This window comes from Myxine glutinosa, chromosome 1 (genome assembly GCF_964187855.1).
Source record: "Myxine glutinosa chromosome 1, kmMyxGlut1.1, whole genome shotgun sequence".
In the NCBI taxonomy this organism is placed as follows: Eukaryota; Metazoa; Chordata; class Myxini; order Myxiniformes; family Myxinidae; genus Myxine; species Myxine glutinosa.
The window spans coordinates 276098389-276124199 of NC_136261.1; the positions used below are offsets into that span (position 1 = coordinate 276098389).

General features: G+C 45.2%; 1 protein-coding gene across 8 annotated transcripts in view; it reads left to right on the forward strand.

Annotated features, from left to right (window-relative positions):
* Window positions 1-25811, forward strand: part of LOC137410669 (uncharacterized) — a 196901-nt gene that overhangs the window by 18605 nt on the left and 152485 nt on the right. For all 8 annotated transcript variants that reach the window (XM_068096158.2, XM_078765972.1, XM_078765988.1 and 5 more), the window contains exons 2-4: window positions 2844-3303; window positions 5920-6060; window positions 16586-16639. In XM_068096158.2, coding sequence (XP_067952259.2) covers window positions 2844-3303; window positions 5920-6060; window positions 16586-16639 — 655 coding nt within the window. The remainder of the gene's footprint in view (window positions 1-2843; window positions 3304-5919; window positions 6061-16585; window positions 16640-25811) is intronic.

Here is a 25811-nt window from a genome sequence, read left to right on the forward strand (position 1 = left end):
CGGCAGCCTGCAGCCTCCTCACTCTCTGCAGACCTTGACAAAATCACAGACTGGGCAAACAAGTCGAACATGTCTTTCAATCCTGACAAATCTCACACTCTTACGATGTCTCTCCGAAAAGACCGACTGGACAACCCTCCCATCCACTTTCTGAATAATCCTCTCCAAGAAGTTCTGTCACTCAAGCTTTTCGGTCTCACTATCTGCCATGATCTTTCCTGGGAAAACCACATTTCAAATCTGGCCTCCAAAGCCAGTCGCCGACTGGGCATCCTCCGTCGTGCGAAGTCCTTCCTTGGCACACCTGAGCTCCTCACCACATACAAGGCTTTCATCCGCAGCTCAATGGAATACTGCTCTCCCCTCTGGGCTGGTGCTCCTGCCTCACACCTAGCTCGCCTTCACGCTGTTGAAACCAAAGCATTCAGAATCATTGGAATCTCCCGCGATGAAGCTAACTCCAAGGGCCTCTCACTCACTCACTCACCGCAGGCAAGTTGGTGGTCTTTCCGTCTTCTACCGACTCCTCTCTGGCCTTGCCCCCCCAGCTCTCTCTGGGCTCTGTCCCGCAAATATTCCTACAGGTCGCACAAGATCTGCCTGCAACCCTCTTATGGTTAAACTGCCAAAATCAAGACTCTCTGCTCACCTTCACTCCTTCATTCCTCTTTTCTCCCGCCTCTGGAACAAACTCCCTCACTCTCTTCAATCCCACTCCACCCTCCAAATCTTTAAAACAGCTGTTCACCACCATCTCTTATCTTCCCCCATCCAAAACCTTGATCTTTTCTACCCCCGCTAATTTCACCCCAATTCCACTTTTTTGAAATACCAACTTCTGTCCAGGAAGTCCTTGGTGTCCTTGTGTTTTATACTTCTCCCTCCCCCCCCCCCCCCCCTTCCCATGCCTCCTCCCCCCGGGCCCTCTCCCTTCCACACATCTCCCTGCTCTCGGATGTTGTGTTTGTGTGCTTCCCCTTCTCTCCCCATCTTGTCTTCCGCTCCCTCTTTTTGGGTATTTTGTTTGTCTGGTTGATTTGTTTGTGAAGTAAATGTTAGCTCTTTCACGAGCCTCGATTCAGTATAAAAAAAAAAAAAGAAAAAAAAAAAAAAGTGATATGGACAACCAGGTATACTCTCCACTGAGTGCCGTTCTAGTTCACCTAGTTTTCTCATATGTCCACATCTTTTTGAAATACCATGCTATATATTGTTTTTAGCCCTATCACTTAATGATAAAGAGTTGCTTCAAAAATTAAAAAAAGAATATTATCCGGATCTGTATTCGGAAAACTGAAAAAATATTTTCTTCTCATATCCGGATCTGTTTTCGGATCTTCATCAAAATTGAATCGACTCTTCCTTGTCACACACACAACCGGTCCACCAAATTTCGTCCGAATCCATCCACAACTTTTTGAGATATCCTGTTCACAAACAGACAGAACGGGTGAAAACAACTTCCATCCATCCACTTTCAGTGGTGGAGGTAATAACAATTCAGTCATTACTGTCCTCTAAATTTTGTTTGTTATTGTAATGAATGCAGTTTATCAGTGCAGAGTGCAGACAGACTTCAGTATAGGCTGGATGATGGTCAATACAATGTGAGGTGTTCATCACATTTTTAGAATGTTGGTGCTTGTATTATATTTGGCTGTGGAGCCAGAATTTTATATGTTCGTTATTAGTCCCCTACTGGTGTACACCGGAGGGGACTATAGGTTTGCACGCCGTCCCTCCCTCCCTCCGTCTGTCCGTCCGTCAGTCCGTCACGCAAAGAACAGTTTTCCGGACTTTTTTTTTCTAAACTCTTCATGCTAATGATTTCAAACTTGGTACATGATTTCCTCATGATAAGTTGCAGATCAAGTTCGAACTTCACGACGTTTCGATCATTTTTGACAAAGTTATGGCACTTTGAACTTTGGTAATTTCCCCAACAGTTTTCCGGACGACAGACTGCCGGTAGGGGACATGTATTGCAGCGCAATACTCAGAATGCTTGTTTATTTTGTAATTAGAATGTCATACTGTAAAATCACCTTTAGAGGCCATTTTTCCCCGCAAAGCGGGGGTTGGCCTTTTTCGGGAACCGTGGTTGTTGTTGTTTTTTTGGTCCCCTTTTTGAAGCAATGTTTTACGGCCGGATGCCCTTCCTGCCGCCAACCCTTTTTGCCGCCTTTAACAACAAACAGGGAATTACCAGTGAACTGGTACTCAATTAGCCGACCTCGGAAGGATGACAGGCTGAGTCAACCCCCCTGGTGTTAATTCAGCGATCGACTGGGATTCGAACCCAGGATCCTAGGATCCTAAGCCGGCACCCTAGCCGCTAGCCCAACACCAGGGATTGGTGTTGTCATACTGTGGAAATCTGTCATACTGAATGTCATACTGTGGAAACACATATTAAGCTGCTCCATACACTGTAATATGGCATGCTTTAAAAACATGGGAATTCTTTTGGATTATTTGTGCTTAATTAGCCAAATCAACTCTCAGGAGATAGACAATCAATTTGATGCATCACATTCCACATTAGAACGATCAGACAATAGAACTCCACAAAATCATCACACACACACACACACACACACACACACACATGCACACACACACACGTGTCGTCCATTTATAGTAGATAGTGGGCCATAACATTGGTTCTTCACTTGTATTGGCCAGCACATGTTTCATAGAAGTTTCCTTTGCTTTTCGGAAAAAGATAAAAACCAATCCGATCAGGAACTTGCATCCGCTTTACTTTTTTGCTTGATGGTTGTGATGAAGTGAAGTATAATGTAAATTAATTGTGCATGCATGTGTTTGTTTTGTTTTGTCAGGAGATGGCTGCAAAAGACACTTTTCCAAACTGGTTGCAATCCCAAGGCTTGAGAGTGGAAACTGCCCAAGCTGTGATCACTGACCTTGGTATTGAGAATAGAGACGTGCTCCGAGCTTGTACCGAGACAGAATCAGTTAAAGCTGAGCTCTTTTCATTCATGAAACAAAAGTTTCCTTTTGCTATGTACGCGGAAGTTCGCAGCTTTGTGAAGTCTTTCTGGGAACCCCAAGTTGTTCGTCCTGCTGGTCCTGCACTGGTAGATGTTTTGTGCTCCATGCTGAAGTCTGTGAGCTGGGAACTTTCCAATTGTGCCCAAAAACTAAGCTTCTTAGATTCTCCTACCCCTTCTATCGAAGTTGAAAATGGATCATTGGAAAATACTGAAGGAGTCTTTGAAATCAAGATAAGTGATGTCTGCAGTCTTCATCCAGAAGAGGAAAGAGTAAACCTACAATTTGGTAAAGATCCAATTTTCCCTTTTGTTTTGATGTGATCTTTATGCATTGGAGTTAGATTAAAGACATAGTGGAGTTTTGTTTGACAAAAAAAGTGAATTCGTTTTGTTATGAGCTATGGGACATAGTATTATGGGATCTAACTTGCTTATAATTTTACAGGTGGAGTTGTTCTTGAAGGACAACTTGTCTCTATGCTTGTCTTCTGGGGGTTGGCTCTGATATTCCAACTGGAAATTTTTATGCCCCCACCAAAGAAGTTGCTGGAGGCATTATGTTTTTCGGTTTGTCCGTCTGTGCGTCTGTCCATTCGTGCTTCCGTCCGTCCATCCGTCCATGATAGGTTTTCGTTACCGTGATAACTTGAGAACAGCTGAAGGGATCTAAATCTTCAGATTATTCAGATTCAATAAACGTACAGATCAAAATCAAACTTGGTACAGGTATATACGAGTATATTGATGTAAAGATGAACTGATTCGATTTTGGGGTCAAAAGGTCAAATGTCAGCTTTCCCATTGTGTAAAAATTCCGTTACCGAGCTAACTTGTGAACCAGACATGGGGATTCTCACCAAACTTCGTATAATTATATATTATGATGCAAAAATTAACTGATTATATTTTGGTGTCAAGAGGTCAAAGGTCATGTTAAGTTACAATTAATTTGTTACCGTGATAACTTGAGAACGGCTGAAAGGATCTAATGGCGCTTTTCCATTCCACAGTATGGTTCGGTACGGTACGGTATGGTAATTCCTGTGTGGTTTTTCCATCGCACAACAGAACCGTGAACATAGGCGGAGTTATCTGAAGTGACGAAAAAAAACAGCGACCGTTGTGGTGCCGTAATTTCTCATGCGACACTAAACTGTAAACAGCTCCGCAACAATGGAGGAACTTGAAGCTGTGTTTTACTTCAATGTCGGGTTTTGCTTTTATCTGAACATGAGTTTTTTAGCGAAATGCAAAAAGAAAGAGGAAGTGTTCGAGAAGACGCCAGAAAGAAGACAGCTAAAATGAGAAAAACGTTTGCAGACAATTATGAAGACCGATGATTTGGGCCTTGTTCGTCGGCGCAAACAAAGAATAAACGTACAGTGCATTCAGAAAGTATTCAGACCCCTTCACCTTTTTCACATTTTGTTATGTTGCAGCCTTATGCTGAAATCGTTTAAATTCATTTTTTCCCTCCTCAATCTACACTCAATACCCCACAATGACAAAGAGAAAACAGGATTTTAGAAAGTTTTGCAAATTTATTAAAAAGAAAAAACTGAAATATCACATTGACATAAGTATTCAGACCCTTTGCTATGACACTTGAAATTTAGCTCAGGTGCCTCCCATTTCTCTTGATCATCTTTGAGATGTTTCTACACCTTGCCTGGAGTCCACCTATGGTAAATTCAATTGATTGGACATGATTTGGAAAGGTATACACCTGTCTATATAAGGTCTCACAGCTGACAATGCATATCAGAGCAAAAACCAAGCCATGAGGTCGAAGGAACTGCCTGCAGAGCTCAGCGACAGGATTGTGTCGAGGCACAGATCTGGAGAAGCCTTCAAAACATTTCTGCTGCATTGAAGGTTCCCAAGAGCACAGTGGCCTCCAAAATTCTTAAATGGAAGAAGTTTGGAACAATCAGGACTCTTCCTAGAGTTGGCCGCCTGGCCAAACTGAGCAATCGGGGGAGAAGGGCCTTGGTAAGAGAGGTGACCAAGAACCCGATGGTCACTGGCTGAGCTCCAGAGATCCTGTGTGGAGATGGGAGAAACTTCCAGAAGGACAACTATCACTGCAACACGCCACCGATCTGGGCATTATGGCAGAGTGGCCAGACGGAAGCCTCTACTCAGTGAAAGACACATGAAAGCCCACAGAAGCTTGTTTCTCAGTCTGAGAGTCCTTTAGGTGCTTTTTTGCAAACTCCAAGCGGGAAAAAATGAATAAAAATTACAGTAGGAGGTCATAAATAAGATGCGGCAGAAGGCCAAGTCAAAGCAAAATGCCTCAAAAATAAGCACTTTTCATTATTGGAGTGATGCCACCTTGCCTTACACCAAGCCAGAAAAGCAGAGTTTGGACCCGACATGCTTCAGCAAGGCCTTGTATTCTCTGTTGCCCTCGCCAAGAGTCAAACTCTCCTCCATGATGACGGTCTCTGCACTTTGAAAACTCCAGTGATAAACTCCTTAAATAATATTTTATAAAATAATATTGACCAGGGGTCAAAGTCAGTCCAGGTTTGAGCCCCTCCCCTCCCCACCTCTCCTCAAAATAGGTATTTACTCTTTTCTCCTAAACTACGCACACTATTTAGATAAAGCTTCACCACAACCTTCATCACCCATGATCTACTTTTTTGATCTCCATGATCTACATAAAGTTTGTTCATGATATTAAGATAAATCAGGATTTAGGGAGGTATACTGAGGGGTTGACTCCCAACCTCCAAATGGGTACAGTATTTGCTTTCTTCCGTGACACCACACACACAATTTCGATGAAACTTGACCACAACCTTCATCAGCTGCAATATACTAATGTTTGTTCATGACATGAAAATAAATAAATGGGGGTTTGAGGGTGTCTAATCGGGGTCTACGTTCACAGGTGAAGAGGAACCAGTGGAGATGGAGCATTCTGAATTTAACTTGAATGCACCTTCCGACGAGACTTTAATTTTTGAAGATGAAGAGCAAAGGGCATGCGAAGCAATAGCAGAATGTAGCAATCCAGAATCCCTGACAGCAGGTGAGTGCAACAGCATGCAAACAAACAATCAGCTGCATAATGTTTTCTTAAGATTTAAATTGATTTACCTGACTTTTTTTCCCCCCAAATGACACTGCAAATAATTCAGTTGTAATAATAAGCAATTTATGACAACAAAATATAAAAATATTTGTTTCACAACTTTTAAGTTCAAGTTAAATTGGACTATTGCAATAATTGATGTGGAGGTGTTGACTGATGAATGGCTCATGGATATTTGATGCTCCAATAAAAAAAAAAATTTAGGTTTTGGAGTTGATACCTACAATTCAGTGTGTTTGATTGAAATTTATAGGCTCCAAAACAAATTCTGTATAATTGAATTTTTCCTTTACTTGTCATCCGTTTCTGGTCATCAGTTTCTAAAATGGGAATACCTGTATGTTTCCACAACAATTTAAAAAAATCCTGAAGTGCCGACGTTTGTCTATTCATCATGTTAACAAACATGCAATTAATCCAATGTAGAGGAGCATGTGAACATGGAACATGAAGAGAGGGGAAGAAGACTTGGAACTGGAGTAAGCATAGATATTGGAGAAATCGTACTATAATTTGAGAAGTGTCTTGGTTGATTGTTTGTGTGTACGTTTGTGTTTTTGACTTATTTGCACTCCTGAACCACGGAACGGAATGAGTTGAAATCTCAGAGCTGTACTTGGGGTGTGCACTGGAAGGTTTTTGGCAGTAAAAAGAAAAAAGAGAAAAAATAATGTGTTATGCACAATGAAGTGAACTGAATTTTCAAACAGTGGAGGTCTAGTGCTGAGAACACTGAGCCCAGGCATCTCAGGGGTTATAGGTTCAAATGCAGATGAAGGAAGTATTAATGAGGATTTGTATCCTAAAATTCTGCAAACCAGGAAATCGCTTTTCACTTCCGCCCACCTTTCGGTTTTTTGTTTTTTTTTGTTTTTATGTTTTCACCCGTCTGTCTGTCTGTCTATTTGTGAAACGAATAGCTCAAAAATTATTCTAAGTGATTAATCACCATTGATTGATCTGGCCAAAAACGATATATAGCATGATATTTCAAAAGGTTTTGGATGGATTATGACAAAACATGGTGGACGAGTTGGTTAGGCGACAACAAGCCGATTAAATTTTGGTTAAAATCCAGATCCGGCCTATCAGGGGGATATAAAACGTAAACTCTAAACTGGTGGACGTATGCGTTCTACCTGGTGGAAGTGCCGTTCTAGTTCAATATTGGATGACATTAAAACCCCAGCTAGCACATGAATGATCTTCAGAGATGGGAAATCTACATCACACATGTCACATTAACATGCTACCTATGAAATAGGGGATATCGTCCGAATTTTCCAAAAGATGTTATTGTTGTACATTTGTTGAAGGAATATTTTTTAAAAATAATTGTTGAGAATTTTTTGAGCTTAAATTTGAGAAATGTGTTGCATGCAATGAAAATTTAGAATACTTGTATAATACATATTGTTTTTGGGTTGGTTTAGATTATATAAGTTATTTCAATCGTATATGTTCAGCATAAGCATACATCATTAGTGTATGACAGGCAAATGTCGAGTTTCTTTTAGTGACGTTCCCTTGTCTCTCCTCCCAAAAGGTTAATGTCTAAACCCCCATCTCCCCACCTTACGTTTAATGTGTTTTTTCCCATTGGTTATCTCCATTTGAGGGTTTGAGAAGGTGGGCCAAAGCCCTCCCAGGTCTCAACGTGTGTGTGTGTGTGCGTGTGCGTGTGCGTGTGTGTGTATGCTGAATGGGTTCATCAAAAATGTAGTGGTCTGAGAGGGTCATTAACCAGTGTGGCAGCTACATTAAAGTGTAAGGTGTGCACAGAGGGAGCTGCAGATGGAGAAAATGTTGAGTTGGATCTTGGAGATGGCGTGAAGCTGGATGGTGTGAAAACATTTTGCTACCGAGGAGACATGCTGAATGGAGAAGGTGGATCAGACTCTGCGATGGTGGTTGCTGGAGTGAGATGTGCATGGAAGAAGTTTCGGGAACTGAGTGGTGTGCTGACGAGGAGGGGAGTGTCGTTGAAGCTGAAGGGAAAGGTGTATGCTGCATGTGTGAGAAGTGTTATGATTTATGGGAGCGAGACATGGGTAATGAACGTAGAGCAGCAACGAAGGCTGAAAAGGGTGGAAATGCAAATGGTTCGATGGATGTGCGGAGTATCGTTGAGAGAGAGGAAGGCAAATGATGAATTGCAAAAGATGATGGGAATAGAGCCTGTGATTGATGCTGTGAAGAGAAACAGGTTGAGATGGTTTGGTCATGTGTTGAGGAAGGATTAAAGTGACTGGTTGAGAAGAGTGATGGAAATGAATGTAGAAGGAAGTAGGGGACGGGGAAGACCGAGAAAGACTTGGCTAAAGATGGTGGAAGAAGAAATGCGGGCAAGGGGGTTAACAAGGGGAGATGTAGAAAATAGGGGAAAATGGAGAAGATCGTCATGGGGCCCGCAAGGCTAACCCCCGCTCTAGCAGGGAAAATGGCCTTAAAATGCCTGTTGTTATTGTTGTTGTATGTGTGTACATGCAAGTTGTTGTTATCTCCACACGTCGGTGGGTTTCAGGTGATTGAACGGAGACCTTCCAGGTCTCAAAGTATCCACCTCCGTTGTGATTCCCTTGTGGCGTTTTCATTTAAAAGAACAGCAGCGCCAGGCTCCACGTGGACCTCAGACAGCCACATCAAACAGAACTATCAAGAACCAAGTGCATCCACGCGGTTGGCATGAGCATGGGACATAGAAGAGCATGAGACTCCGAGAAGGCGGGGGGATGGAGGGAGGGGACTATCAGTGTGCATCGGGTGGCAATTGGCGCCACCTTGAAGGAAACCTATAAGAGGCCAATAAATCGCTCTCTTCCGGCTTGGTTCTTCTAGCACTCTGTTCCTGCACATGCTCTCTGGCAACGAGCTCTCTCTCTCTCCTCTCTCTTTTCCCTCCCCCCCCCCCCCCTCTCTCTCTCCCTCCCCCACTCTCTCTGCGTTGCTGCTGTTCCTGCCTGTGCCCCTGTGGTTCCTGCCTGAGTTTGCACATTGTTAATGACACATGCAAACCTGTACATAGGACGAGGCTCTCAAGCCCATGCGCCGGCTCGTCTCAACACCAAGACCAGGCGTGACCGCTCGTGTCTCAAGTTCTTTGTGTCTCGTCTTTCTCATCAATATATAGACTTCCGGGTTCGGTTGCGAGAGGACGCTGGCGTTGCATATTCGCCGCTTCTCCGACTGGATGGATGTACAGGGTCTGCTTCTACTTTTCTGACCTGACATCTCACACCTGTCCTGCCTTTTCACACCCGCACGTGCCGCGTGTTCTCCGGCTGGATAACGGAATCTGCTTTTGATGGTACGGAATACGGAATCGAAAGGCCCGCTCCCGTTGTTTGTGGCCGTGGCCTTGTTTGCCGGTGGCCTTGTGGCCTTGTTTGCCGCTGTGGTCTTGATTAGCGGCTGCAGTCGTTTGCCGCTGCGTTTGCCGCTGCGTTTGCCGCTGCGTTTGCCGCTTTGCCTCCTCGACCTTGGCCTCGTACTCGTCCCTTCGCTCCTGCCTGGCATGGCTCTGAAGTACTCCGCCGCAAGGCTTCTTCTGCTCAATACCCGCTCCACCCCATCATGCATCTCTGCCATCAAATCAAATGGACTCCTCCGACGACCCAGGTACATTCACCGTGGCTCCGGTCGCAAGTTTGTTTATTTGCAATCAGGTCACTCCATCCCCGTCCTCTGGTCGGCTCAGCGCACTCTCACTCTTCGTCCCAGCGCACCTGGTCACAGCAACCCACACGATCGCACCTCTTGCCTACGAACCCTGGCTAAATCACCTGAATTCATCCCTGCTGTTCAAAACAACATCAAGCTCACCCTGTTCAACACCCGGTCCCTCAACAATAAATGCCTCATCCTGAACGAATACATCCTGGATAACAAACTGGACTTTCTCTGTCTCACCGAAACCTGGCAACAACCTCTGGACTACTACACACTCAACCTCACCACACCCAATGGATATTCCTACGTCAATAAACCACGCTCGGAGGGCCGAGGTGGTGGAATTGCCGTTATCCACCGTCAAGACATCAAGACCAACCTCATCTCCATCTCATCTGCTCCATCATTTGAACACCTGGCTTTAAAACTCTCTGGTCACACGCAGTCAGTCATGGCTGTCGTCTACCGCCCTCCCAAACCACACCCATCATTCCTGTCTGACTTCTCCTACTTTCTGACCCAGCTATGTTCCCTCTCCCCCTCAATCCTCCTCCTTGGTGATTTCAATATCCACATGGACTCCACTGACTCCACAATAACCACTGACTTCACTGATTTACTCACCTGCTTTAACCTCACTCAACATGTCGACTTTCCTACCCATATCCGTGGTCACATTTTGGACCTTGTCTGCTCCACTGGATTAAATTTGCACCATCTCTATGGCTCCGACCTCACCCTCTCTGACCACTTAGCCATCACTCTGACCATCAACATCCCCGCCCCAACACCAAGGCATTATCGCACAATCAACTTCCGTAAGCTAAACGCTCTTTCACCTACCTCATTCTCATCCACCCTCTCTGAAAAAATGTCCACTTCTCCCTTCATTGACCTCCACACCCCTTCCGACCTCACTGACTACTACAACCACACTCTCTCCTCCTGCCTTGACCAGCTTGCGCCTGTAAAAACCAAAACAGTTTCTTTCACCCATTCTGCTCCCTGGTTTACCCCTGAACTCCACCTGATGAAAACTCGTGCTCGCCAACTTGAAAGACTCCGCAATAAAACGGGTCTCACAGTTCACTCCCAAGCCTACAAGGACCACATACAACACTACAAAGATGCCCTCTCCCGCGCCCGCTCTGCCTACTACTCTCAAATTATCCACTCTGGCTCCGGAAACCCAAAAGCACTCTTCTCGACAATAAACAAACTCCTCCGCCCCCTGAACACCACCACCCAGTCATTCACAGTAGACAACTGCATCTCCTTCCTCTCTTTCTTCCAACGCAAAATTGACAACATCTACAACAGCTTGACCACCGCCGCACCCGCTCCCCCTCCAACCACCTGCCCCCCCTTGTCCTGCCATCCCCTGTCTCGGTTCTCCCCAATCTCTCCTACTGACCTCTCTGAACTCCTCATAGGAATGAAAACTGCCACCTGCACTCTTGACCCCATCCCCTCCAGCTTTGTCAAAGCCTCCCTCCCTGCTCTCTCTCCACTTATCATTGCAACACTAAACTCCTCCCTGTCTACAGGCATCGTCCCACCTTCCCTCAAAATTGCTGCTGTTACCCCCATTCTAAAAAAACCTGGTCTAAACCCTGACACCCTAAACAACTTCAGACCCATCTCCAACCTACCCTTTCTGTCAAAAGTTTTGGAACGCGCTGTAGCCACTCAACTCAAACATCATCTCTCTGCCAATAACTTGTATGAAACATTCCAATCCGGATTCCGCTCCAACCACAGTACTGAAACTGCTCTCCTCAAAATCACCAACGACCTTCTCCTCTCCTCTGACGCTGGCAACCTCAACATTCTCGTCCTCCTCGACCTCAGCGCTGCCTTTGACACCATCGATCACACTATCCTCCTCACCCGACTTGAATCCACCTTTAACGTCACCGGCACTGCCCTCTCTTGGATTAAATCATACCTCTCTGACAGATGCCAGTTCATCTCCATCAATAACTGCAAATCCCCCACTGCTCCCCTCCCCCAAGGTGTCCCCCAAGGTTCAGTTCTTGGCCCCCTCCTCTTCATCCTTTACCTGTCCCCGCTCGGTCACTTAATCCGCCGTCATGGTCTCCAATTCCACTGCTTCGCCGATGACATCCAGCTTTTCATCTCCACCAAGTCCGTCTCCACCGACACCCACTCTATCCTGACAAACTGCATCACTGAAATAAAATCCTGGCTTCAAATCAACTTCCTCAAGCTTAACTGTGATAAATCTGAAATAATCATCATTGGCCCAAAAACGCTCACAAAATCCACCCATAACTTTGCCCTCAACATCGACGGTATCCCAGTATCCACCTCCCCTCACATCCGGAATCTTGGCGTCATCTTTGACCAAACCCTTTCCTTCGACAAATACACTAAACAGATCACAAAGTCAGCCTTCTTTCACCTGAAAAACATTGCCCGTCTCCGCTCATCCCTCTCCTCCACGGCTGCAGAAACCCTCATCCACGCCTTCATCACCTCCCGTCTGGACTACTGCAATAGCCTCCTCTATGGTTCACCCTCAAAAATCACCAATAAACTCCAATACATTCAGAACTCCGCTGCCCGTCTACTCACTCATTCCCGGACCCGTGACCACATCACCCCCGTCCTTTACAAGCTTCACTGGCTCCCCATCCCCCAGAGAATCCAGTACAAAATCCTCCTCTTGACATACAAAGCCCTCCATAACCTGGCCCCATCCTACCTGGCTGACCTCCTCTCCAGACACACTCCCACCCGCAACCTCCGCTCTGCTGGTACCAACCTCCTGACCCCCTCCATCCGGACCAAATTCAGATCCTGGGGGGACAGGGCCTTCTCCATCGCTGCTCCCACCCTCTGGAACTCACTACCTCACACCATCAGAGACTCCTCCTCACTCACCACATTCAAAACATCACTAAAGACCCACCTGTTCAACGCTGCATTCAACATTCAACCCACAGCATTTAACCCCTGACTATCTCTTCTCCTTCTCCCTCCTTTTGCTTTAAATATTTCCCTATTGATTCTTGTCTTGTCTTTTTGATTCTTGTCTTATATATATGCCGTATATCGCTGCTGTTTGTTTTCTTGATTCTTGTCTTTTTGCAATTGTTGTTTTCATGTATTGTTATGCATTATGTTTTCCACTCTGTCAAAGCGCCTTTGGGCTTCTGGAAAAGCGCTATACAAAATAAATGAATTATTATTATTATTATATATCAGTCCCGTGTTCCCCCATATGAATGCGATAAGAAATGGGCAATTAAGTGTGATGTCGAAACCGTAGGTGCGGGTGGTTATATTTACTTGTTGTACCTCTGTCTGTGATCACCACTTGCGGCTGTTTCTCTTCCCTTCTCTCCACCGCCCATATTTTTTTCAGGCTAATAAACCTGTGTAATGAGAACCTGTCTTGTGGCCATTGGGGGAACAGGAACTCCTTGTGTGCAATAGTAATTTGGAACAAACCCATTACATGGGTGAATTGGGTTTGCATGTTGAGGTGCTATTAAAACTGAGATGTCTGTCTCTGTTTGCTCGGCCATTTCAACAGGCAGATTCGCCAGCGACCGGATGGTTCTTAAACCACCGACCTGCATGCAAATTATGGGTGGACATCTCGACCCTACCCACCTGGCGGTGTAATGGTGGTTGGAATCCCTTGACCATAACAATGTTGTCAAATTTTTGTACTGTATGTATTTTCAAAGTCATGTTCATGAAACATTTGGAAAACAGAAGAGAGCAGAACAGGCAGAGAAGAGCAGAAAGCGATGAAGCGCACCAATTCAACAGGTGGGTGCTTGGAGGAAGAATGGGCAAGGAGGAATGTGAAACAAATGTCGAATAATCATGCACTTTCCCATAATTGCAGAATGAAATTGTATGTAACTGGAAACACCAAAGGGGGAAGAAGGAGGTGGCCATCCCAACTTGGTGAAACATTCGCATGCACACTCTGAGTACCTGAGTACAACCACAAAGTTTCAACTTATTTCATCCAGCGGTTTAGGAGTGCTTAAAAGATGGAGAATGTATGGAAATTGGCCAAGTAGTTTTTGGTTCACGAGTTATCAAGTGACCACTATATTCGTCATGTGTGTGCGTCTGTCTGTGTGTCTGTCTGTCCGTCCGCAGCATAACTACCTGATGATATCATCCGATCTTGATGAAACTTGGGTGGGAGGTTGATATCATGATGTAGTTGTGTCCTGCCTAGAGTGGGCGTATTGTGCCCATTGTGGGCAGAGCCACGCCCGAAAAAGATGTCTTTTTAGGGGGTAATCGAGTTCAAGCTACATCTTCTCCGAGTGGTTTGGAGGAATCTGACAGGGGTTTCGATATTTGGTTCGGCGAATGTCATGTGTCTAGCCCCACGGAGCTCGATTATTTGCCTTTTTTTTTCCCCTTTTTTTTTTTTCCTTTTTTTTTTCTTCATCTTTTTCCCCCATTTCATTTTTCACCAAATTTTCGGTATTATGTAGCTAACTAACCTCATAACTGATTATACATTATTTTCTATCTCATTTAAAGGTCAGTAACCTTCGTTTTGACATTTCCGGGCCTGGCCTGTCCGGGCCTGTTTCGGTTATAGTCCGTCCTTTGTCATTGAATACCGCTCGCTCGTGAACCATCGTCGTCTCCTGACTTTCTATTCTATATCGTTTTCATACAGATATTATTATAACACCATAAACCACTGGGACTTGTATTACACTCTCTTACCAGGGCCTGTTTTTTTAATGCCTAAAACCTTCGCAGGCACACTACCAGTACAACCACCAAATTTCAACATGTTTTATCTAGCCGTTTAGGGTGCATATACAGGTAGTGGACAAAAAATGGAAACACCTGGGTAAATGAGGGACCCCAAGTAACGACTTCCACATAGGTGTGGCCCATGTGTTCATTCATCAAATAACATCCCAGGCCATGCATAAAAATGATGCACAGACCTCGTTGCCTATAATTATGGCTAGCAATACTGCAATAGGAGACCCCCAATGTCCCCATCCACAGAGCACGTGAGGTCGCTCAATGGTTTTATTTTGGCCCCATCCACAGAGCATGTGCTCAATGGTTTTATTAACATGACAATGATGTTATCCATTTGCCATGGCCTTCTCAGTTACTAGATTTAAACTCAATCGAGCATTTATGGGATACTCTGGAATGATGCCTGAGACAGCGTATTCCACTTCCATCAAAGAGGTGTGAATTGATTGACTTTCTCTTAGAAGAATGGTGTTGGTGCCACATCTCTCCTGCAGAATTTGAAAAGCTGGTGGACTCTATGCCATTGCGCATACAGGCCTTCTGGCCCCACGTGGTATCCTAACGTCCTATTAAGTGACTTTACATTGGTGTTTCCATTTTTTTCCCACTACCTCATGGTCAAACGTAAACAAAAACAAACACATCCACAAGCCAAATTACAGACCCTATATAAAGTCTACACCCACTTTCAAAATTTTCACCTTTTTGTTGACTTATAGCCTGCAATTAAATTGCATTAAATCAGACGTTTTCCACCTTTATTTACATATCGTAACCTACAACTTCCAAGTGAAAAACAAATTCTACCCCTAACAACACAGCACATCACCCAAAGAACACTATCCCTATTGTGAGGCATGGTGGTGGCAGCATCATGTTATGGGGTTGTTTCTCATCAGCAGGGACTGGGGCACTTGTCAGGATAGAAGGGAAAATGGATGGAGCAAAATACAGAAAAATCCTAGAGAAAACCTGCTGCTCTCTGCAGAAAAAGCTGAAATTGGGACAGAAGTTCACCTTTCAGCATGACAACAACCCAAAGTACACAGCCAAAGCTACACTGGAGTGGCTAAGGAACAAAAAGAGAAATGTCCTTGAGTGGCCCAGTCAGAGCCCTGACCTAAGTCCAATCAAAAATCTGTGGCATGACTTGAAGATTGCTGTCTGTCAATGCTCCCCTCCACTTGACTGAGTTTGAACAGTTTTGTGCAGAATAATTGGCAAATATTGCCCAATCAATGTGTGCAAAGTTGCTAGAGATCTATCCCAACAGACCCACAGCTGTAATTGCTGTCAAAGTTGCTTCCACCAAGTATTAACTCGGGGAGTGGACACTTATCCAACCAAGATAAACTAGTTTTGTATTTTTAATTAATTTTCTGAAATTTGTAGAATTTGTTTTTTACTTGGAAGGTGTGGGTTACGATGTGTAAATAAAGGTGGAAAAAGTCTGATTAATGCATTTTAATTCCAAGCTGTAAAGCAACAAAAGGTGAAAAATTTGAAAGGGGTTGTTGACTTTCTATAGGCACTGTATAGTATATACAGTATGATAAACCTCATTCTTTGAGCACAGTTACTTGTATTTATTATTTTTGAATATTTGTCTGTTGTGTCATAACGGTCTTGCTTTTGTGTTATCTAAAAAAAAACATTCCCTGGACCAAAAACAAAAATACATGCATCCTTTCTGTTTGTTATTTTGATTTCATAATTCTTATGTTTCTGAAAACGTTCTGCTGTTGCTTCATCTTTGGTTGTCAATCAATCATTCTCTTCAAGCAATCAGTAATTGCCTTTGTTCACAAACGAGCTGCCTTTACACATTAATGCAGGACATATATCAATATTTTCTTTATTCACGACAAACACAGTATCAAACATTGCGTTGGTTAAAAAAAAAAAAATTATAAGTGCCACTTTGGTTCGAAAGGCAATGATTTGATTTTGTGCAGATTTTTGTCATGTTTCTTATTAAGCTGTATTTTTGTGTTGTGGTTTGTTTCAGATTTTGTTGTTGGGGTGAAACAGGAGGCTGACATGTGCAGTTCAGTCTTTCAAGGCAAGAGTTTATATATGTTTTTAACATTATCATTTATGGTGGGTGTTTAACATTATCATCAAAAGTTCTCAGAACAAGATTCATTTTTCAAAGAAACACCAACAATCTTTATACCGAACTATTCGGGGTACCTGGCGTTGCCTGGTGCTGTTCTAATCCTGTTGGCATTTTGAAGAAATCAATTTTTTTTTGTGAGGGCCAAAAAACTTCGCCACACCGACTAATGAATGGGGCCAGCGATAATGTAATAATACCTTTCACATAGCTACATTTAGGCTTAGTCACTATAGAGTGATTAAAAAAATAAATCCAACTTCTTCAAAAATTTTCATTGTTTTTGCCTTAAACACTCCCTGGAACTCACTGTTGAACCTCTGAAATTTGACGAAGATTCGTTTGGCCATCCATGATAAAAATGGCAACACACACACACACAATGGCAACACACTTGCAATTTATATATATATAAAACAACAAGCATTTTAAGGCCATTTTCCCTGCTGGAGTGGGGGTTAGCCTTGCGGGCCCCATGACAATCTTCTCCCTTTTGCCCTATTTTCTACATCTCCCCTTAACCCCCTTGCCCGCATTTCTTCTTCCACCATCTTTAGCCAAGTCTTTTTCGGTCTTCCCTGTCCTCTACTTCCTTCGACATTCATTTCCATCACTCTTCTCAACCAGTCACTTTCATCCTTCCTCAACACATGACCAAACCATCTCAACCTGTTCCTCTTCACAGCATCAATCACAGGCTCTATTCCCATCATCTTTCGCAATTCATCATTTGTCTTCCTCTCTCTCAACGATACTCCGCACATCCGTCGAACCATTCGCATTTCCACCCTTTCCAACCTTCGTTGCTGCTCTCCGTTCATTACCCATGTCTCGCTCCCATAAATCATAACACTTCTCACACATGCAGCATACACTTTTCCCTTCAGCTTCAACGACACTCCCCTCATCATCAGCACGCCACTCAGTTCCCGAAACTAAGCACTAAGCACATCAGCACGCCCACTCAGTTCCTCACAGCCATAAAACACGTAATAAAAACACCTCACAGCCACGAAATTAAAAACACCTCACCACCAAGTAATTCAAAACACCTCATCACCACATAATTAAAAACACCTCACCACCACGTAATTATAAATACCTCACCACCACGTAATTATAAATACCTCACCACCACGTGATTTAAAAACACCTCACCACCATGTGATTTAAAAACACCTCACCACCATGTGATTTAAAAACACCTCACCACCATGTGATTTAAAAACACCTCACCACCATGTGATTTAAAAACACCTCACCACCATGTGATTTAAAAACACCTCACCACCATGTGATTTAAAAACACCTCACCACCATGTGATTTAAAAACACCTCACCACCATGTGATTTAAAAACACCTCACCACCATGTGATTTAAAAACACCTCACCACCATGTGATTTAAAAACACCTCACCACCATGTGATTTAAAAACACCTCACCACCATGTGATTTAAAAACACCTCACCACCATGTGATTTAAAAACACCTCACCACCATGTGATTTAAAAACACCTCACCACCATGTGATTTAAAAACACCTCACCACCATGTGATTTAAAAACACCTCACCACCATGTGATTTAAAAACACCTCACCACCATGTGATTTAAAAACACCTCACCACCATGTGATTTAAAAACACCTCACCACCATGTGATTTAAAAACACCTCACCACCATGTGATTTAAAAACACCTCACCACCATGTGATTTAAAAACACCTCACCACCATGTGATTTAAAAACACCTCACCACCACGTCATTTAAAAACACTTCACCACCATGTGATTTAAAAACACCTCACCACCACGTCATTTAAAAACACTTCACCACCACAACATTCAAAATACCTTACCACCACGTGATTCAAAACCACCACAACATTATCAAAAACACTTCACAACCACGGAAACAAAAGTTTGAGGGAGTTGTTATGTGACAACACAGACACTGCCCAGATGTGTAGATATATCGATAAATAACTGTACCCGAGTTGCCGTTTTGTCATGGTTTAAACCAATCACAATTCAAACAATAATTCAAAATATTCAATATTCAAATGTATTTGTAATATACGTGATATCACATTTTATAAGCAATTGAAGTTGAAAACTTAAGTTAAAAAAAAAAAATTCCCCCAAAAAATTCCCCAAAAATAAAAATTAAAAAAACTTTTTTTTTTTTTTTAACTACCCTTAGGACATACCGACAGGAGAGATATGTGCATACCAGAAGTTTGGTACGATTTCACAAAAGTATGAGAAAGTAGTTCAGTGACAACACAGGATAACACAACACAGGACAACACAACACAGGACAACACAACACAACACAGACTGCACATATGAATGAATGAATGATCGTTTTAAGGCCATTTTCCCCGCTGGAGCGGGGGTTAGCCTTGCGGGCCCCATGACAATCATGGTTCCCTGTTTGAGGCAATGTTTTTATGGCCGGATGCCCTTCCTGACGCCAACCCTTGGTCGCCTCTTACGATGCGCAGGGATATGGTGTACCTATTCTAAATCGGGGTACACACCGTAATCATTCATCCCAGTAAGCTGGTGCTCAATTTGCCGACCTCGGAAGGATGACAGGCTGAGTCAACCCCCCTGGCGTTAATTCAGCGATCGACCGGGATTCAAACCCAGGATCCGAGGATCCCAAGCCGGCACCCTAACCGCTAATCCAACACCAGGCTATATATATTGTTATTGTATATACTAGGGCATGCCCGTACTATATATATGCCCGTACTATATATCTATCTAAAATTATATCCCCCCCCTCTATTTACATGAAATGGTTTGGTCCATTCGCAACGCCAAAGCGAACGGCGAACGGCTTGCGAGTACAGTGACAATCCCCCCCCCCTCTATTTACATGAAATGGTTTCGTCCATTCGCAACGACCACAGAACCCCCCCCCCCCCCCTCTATTTACATGGAATGGTTTGGTCCATTCGCAACGCCGGCACACGCGATCGTTCGCTGCTCTCTGATTGGTTGAATCGTTTTTTGGACATAGCTCGGTAAGTAATTGTCCGATTAATATGAAACCTTGAAAAGGCACATCCTCGGGTCCCCAGCAATATACCTGGCAAGTTAAAAGTATATCGGACCCGTGGTTGTCGAGAAACAGCGGTCACAGACAGACAAACGTACAAACGTACAAACGTACAGAGATTACTGGAATTATAGATACTAGGGCATTGCCCGTACGTGGGTGCCCGTTCCTTGCCAAAAAAAAAAAAAAACGCTACCCGTACGCTCTACCCCGCCCGTACGCCCGTAAACAAAAAATAACAACGCTCTTCGCTTCCGCCCTTCGCTCTGACTGAATTGGGAGAAATAATGCGCATAAGAAATCGAATTACGTACCGTAATGGCGGTCAGCTCGTAACGCGCACACTGTCCGGAAGTTCGCATATCGCATATCTATCTATCTATCTATTAATGCCCATTTATTCAATTATCGCCAACGTATTTTGGCTTTTTGCAATTTAATCGCAAGGAAAAGTAGAAAGAGAAGAGGGAAAAAAAGAAAAGCCTTGCCTTGCTGCAAACAGCTGCTGCAAACAACAACAACATGGAAGGCTGCACTGTCCGGAAGTTGGCATATCGCAGTTACGATTATTTTAGTGTTAATGGCCAATTATTCAATTAGCGCCAACGTATTTTGGCTGTTTGCAATTTAATCGCAAGGAAAAGTAGAAAGAGAAGCGGGAAAAAAAGAAAAGCCTTGCATTAACGCATTAACGCTTGCATTGCATTAACGGTTCGGCACACGTGATAGCTCGCTGCTCTCTGATTGGTTGAAGCGTTTTTTGGACATAGCTCGGTAGGTACTTGTCCGATTAATTACAAACCTTGAAAAGGCACATCCTCGGGTCCCCAGCAATATACCTGGCAAGTTTCAAGTATATCGGACCCGTGGTTGTCGAGAAACAGCGGTCACAGACAAACACACAGACACACAGACAGACACACAGAGATTGCTGGAATTATAGATAGATAGATATATATATATATATATATATATATATATATATACATATATATATATATTGTTACGGTTCTCTACGCCGGCCTTCTTCTCCTTACCAAGGGGGGATTAAACCCCTTGTCTTTACTGGGCCTGGCGTTACCGAGACTTGAGACGTCCCTCCCGGACACACGCAGCGTAGGGTTTCGGGACTACTTTTCGCTCGTTCCTAATTCCCCGCGCTGCCCTGGGAGCGAGGAAACAAGCCTCGCACGAACCACGTGTGGTTTGAGTACGCCGAGCGAATTGCGTACACGTGGTCCGCGCAGTCTTACTTTGTGGAACCCGATTGGAGCGATCTTATTCGTGCCACGCTTAGTCAAATGGAGAAACCACAGAAATGGTCTAATCAGGAAGAAAGGAAGAACAAACAGTTTAATTATTTCCCACACGTACATACAGTTCAAGGACGAAGAGACACAGAGCAATCCTGAAGCAGTCTTAACTTATCTCTTGGACAACGGGCCCGTCTCACACTCGCACAGGGAATTGCAGATGGGTAGGTGTTCCCCAACGCATCCAGAGATGGTCCCCGTCCGTCTCTCCACGGTCCCCGGCACGTCCCGCGAAGATGGTGGCAGGCGAAGGCAGGGACTCGTAGCGCGTCGCTCGAACAAACAGATGATGGGGCGAAACGGTAGAGGGCGGACTTTAGCGCGGCTGGCGGTAACTCAGCCTTGCTCACTCGCGCGTCTGAAATGTGCTGTATTCGTTCTAAGCGCGTCTGGCTGCGCCCGCGTATATGTAGCGGCCAACCCCTCTTCTTCTATACACTCCGAGCTGGTTAGCGCGCGCGTTCTCGTGCAAGTTCGTCAAGTTCATCAGCTTTCACCGCTTATCAAGTTATTTCGCCAATCCTTTTGCCGCAAGTCCTTCGCTGTAAGCCCTCTTACCGCAAGTTCTCTCATACAAGTCCTCTCAGGCAGCAGTCCTCTCATTAAGTGTTCCCGCGCTAGTCCTCTTATCTTTCTCTCACGCAGCAAGTCCTTTCGAGGGCTTTTGCGCAGCGGTTTTATAGCTACGCCCCCCGAACCTTCTGGAACTCACCCAAACCTTCTCACCACGCCCTCTGATGCCACACCGCTGTCACCACCCTCGAGCTCTGGTTGGCGGCTCGTGCTTACCGTCATTGCTTCTGCCGCTCCACCCTCGACTTCGCCCCGACCTTCCTAGGCCTGCCTCGTGTTAACTCGCCCAATGATCAACCAATGCTTAACAAACTGGATCGAGGCTAGGGTGGCTGGAAAATCGGTGGCATGTAGGGTCTATTCTCCTGGCTCCTACTCAACGCAGAACACACAAAGGAAAAGGACTAAGCTTACAAATACTAAGACATAACTATACTATCGCGAGGCTGCATGTTGCTTGTGTGACTAACTATGGGGGGCAAACTTTAACCTTTATTAGGCTCACTTGACAGACTCAAAACCGCAACACTGCCCCCTCCCTCGTCAGACTCGTCCCCGAGTCGAACCTACAAAAACTGGAACGACCGGTTTTGAGAAAGAGTCGGGACTAACTTTTAATTATGTGTGACACTTAGATGTGGTTCCCCCTAACATTTACTCTAACCCGTCTGGGTGACAGTTTTAAAACACTAAATATGCCCTACCTACTGCGTTGAGTAGCTAACTGACAGACTCTCGCCCACAATTAACCGAATTGCGGAATTATTTTCAAACTAAACATAGAGCCGGTGGGCAGCATTTTATATACAATCACAAAACCTAACCTTATTTACATTTCTATGACCCAGGACCTGTCCTTTTTGGAAAGAAGATTGGAGGGGAGAGAAAGCACAGCAATGCACAAAAACACGTTTCAAAAAATTACATTTCACAGTTCACATTTGCTGTTGTCTGGCATCTTCTTCTTGCTTCCTGCATCTTCTGTGTGCATAAAACTTACAGTTCTTCTTTCCAAGCACACCAATAATAAAAATGTACAAAAAGTGTGTTCGTTTTTATTTTTGCCAGCAGGGCCAACCCTATGTGGTCCAACTGCATGACATTGATGCCACTCAAAACACGTGGTCCGAAGATGCAAGGTGAGTTTGCAGCAAAGTGCTGCACAGCAAAGTGTAAGGCCACAAAACCTGTGGTCCATAATGTGTAATGTGGTAATGTGCAGCAAAGCGTCTGTGGCAGCAAGTGCTGCACATGTGCAGCAACGTTATAACAAATGCAAGGAATATGGCAGCAAAGTGCCACGCAGTTCAGCTGCACATGTGTAGCAAGGTGCAGCTGCACAGCTGCACCTCCAAAATGGTCCTAGGGTGGGGGAGAGACAAAGCACAACCAGCAAAGTGGAAAAGGCACAGAGATACACAGCAATACAAGGTAATGCAGCATGAGGGGCGCAGACGAACGAGCAGAGCAGGCTTGTCCCTAACCGTTCGTGCCCCCCAACGTCAGCTTACACTACCCTTGCCCTTCCCTGTATTAACAAATTTGTGACTACGTCCTGTCTCCCATATCCCCCTCTAAGCCAAATTCGTCTCCCAGTCCCTCCCAGGAAGGAAGGAAGGGAACAAACACATTGTCTCATCACGTCATGATGCGTCTCACTCTCAAATATTTGCACTTGGTCTTGGTGCGGAGCTTTGTCATCCTCGGTGAATGGATGTGGATGGCGCGAAGGGAACTCCTCAAATCCTAACTACTCCAATAACATTAACTCACTTACACTACCCGGGGTCATACCCTGCCAATGGCCTCTTTACACTATGTGGTTCTAAAAACTGAATTCCCCATTGACCACTCTGCGGTGCCCATGAATTTGGGTCTCACCCCAATTTTTCACACTGTGCCTTTGCACAATTTCAGAGCTGGGTCGTGTGGCTCCACTAGCAGGTCCAACTACCTGCGCACCTCCGCCACTGAAGTCGCCACCCGAGCTTACCTGCTCCTGCGACTACCTAACTGGGAAAGGCCCCTCCTGGCTCTTTACCCCTCTGATACCCTCTCTGGCATTGGGCTACCCGGGTCCTTCTCTTGGATCCTCAGGCCCCATTGAACACTACTCACGACTACTCTGACTGGCTCCCAGAGCCTACCTGCGGCCTCACCTGGCCGACAAACTACCAGTGGCGGAGTGCTCCAATAACCATACGCACCAACAAAGCCCACGCGCCCAGCCATTTCATAGACTCATGCACCCAACCAAAGCACTTCTTGCTACTTCCCGCACCACAGGTGTCAATATCCAAACAATTTACCTAAGCCCTCTACCTGGCTTTAAACTACCTACCCCGGGTATTTGTGAATGGGTCCATTTTCCCCCATTCATTCCTTCGCACCATGCATTCCACACCTTTTACTTCACACCAAGCATTCCACACTACTCATTTCACACCATTTATCTCGCACACCACTTTCCTCGCACACCTTTTGTCCTCTTACACCTTTTCCCATACCCTCCAACACAACTCCATTTATCTCAATACACAATTCCTGGTTATTCTCAACCAATTCCTCATTTGCTCAATACAATCCTCACACACACAGCATCATCTAGCTGACTGCTTCCCCTAATACTCGTGCTTCCCCGTCTTCCCATTAAACGAAGCACCCCCTCGTCATTATCAACCACCTAATCTCGCTACGTCCCCTCTACCTGTACAAATGTCACTACTTAAATCTTGTCCCTACTGTCTGCTGATTCCCTAACAATTAACCGAGCCCGCCCTCGGCTAGCTTCAGTGCCCCATGGAGGTAACCTTCGCTGGTCCCTCCATGTGCATGTCACTTCCATCCCCCTACTCTAATGCTCATGAGCCCCAGAGTGAGGAATGGTGAAACTACCATCCCTTCACGCCGGGCACCATTCCCCAACACTACTCCCCCCAGCCCTCTGAATTATGAGCCCCCGTCATTAGAGGTACTGGGTCTTGCCTCGGCCTCTCAAGCCAAGGCGATTCATGAGGGCGCCTGTTCGCCGGTGCAGGGTCTTATCCGGTCGGCATGGACGATCCACGGGAGGGCTCGTGGCCCCATTTTGATCTTGATGACCACGTCACAAATTTGCGCCAGGACGACCCCCGGGCCTTGCCAGGGCGAGGTGAGCTTGGGACACCTGCCCTTCCGCCTCCGGGGATTGAAGAACCAAATCTTCATCCCCGGAGAATACTGACTCCCCTGGCTCCGGTGGTCGTACCTGCGCTTCATCTTGGCACCCGCCAGCTGAAGCCGGCGGCGTGCGAAGGCATGGACTCTCTCCATGCCTTCTTCCAGGTGACGTGCATAGCCCTCCCCCGGCGGTCTATTAGGGGTCTCTGGCACGGGACCGCATAGCAAGTCGGCGGGAGCCCGCAACTCCCGCTCATACATGAGCAACGCCGGACTACATGCGGTGGCCCCGTGCTGGCTGGTTCGGTAGGCCATTAACAAATACGGGAGATGTTCGTCCCAGTCCTCCTGACGGGTGGTGGTAAACAACGCCAATTGTTGAACCAGAGTTCGGTTGAACCTTTCCACCATCCCGTCAGATTGAGGTCTCAAGGGCGTTGTCCTTGTTTTCCTAATTGACAGGAGCTTGCACACATATTTTAGCAATTGACTTGCAAAATTTCGACCCTGGTCGGTGTGCAGCTCCTCCGGAATCCCATGCCGACATACAAATCCTTCCACGAAGGCCTGTGCTACCACCCTGGCTTCTTGGTTGGGTAGGGCATAGGCCTCCGGCCACTTGGTGCAATACTCCATAACCACTAGGATGTATTTTTTACCTTGGCGGGTGCGGGGTAGTGGTCCTAGAATATCCATGGCCACCCGCTCAAGGGGGGCCCCCACCTGGTGTAATTGAAGGGGGGCTCTCATCCTCTGTGCTAGTCCCTTTTTAGCAGTACAGGTGTCGCATCTCCGACACCAGTCCTGTATATCACGCCCTATATTCACCCAATAGAACCTCCGGCGGACCCGAGATGGAGTCTTTGTCCTTCCCAAATGGCCGCCGGAGCGGGTACCATGCACTTACTGCAAAATGGTGTTCTTAAATTTCTCTGGAACTATTACCAGCCAGGAAGTTCTTTCAGAGGGAATCTCTACCCATTTGCGGTACAAGATGTCACTT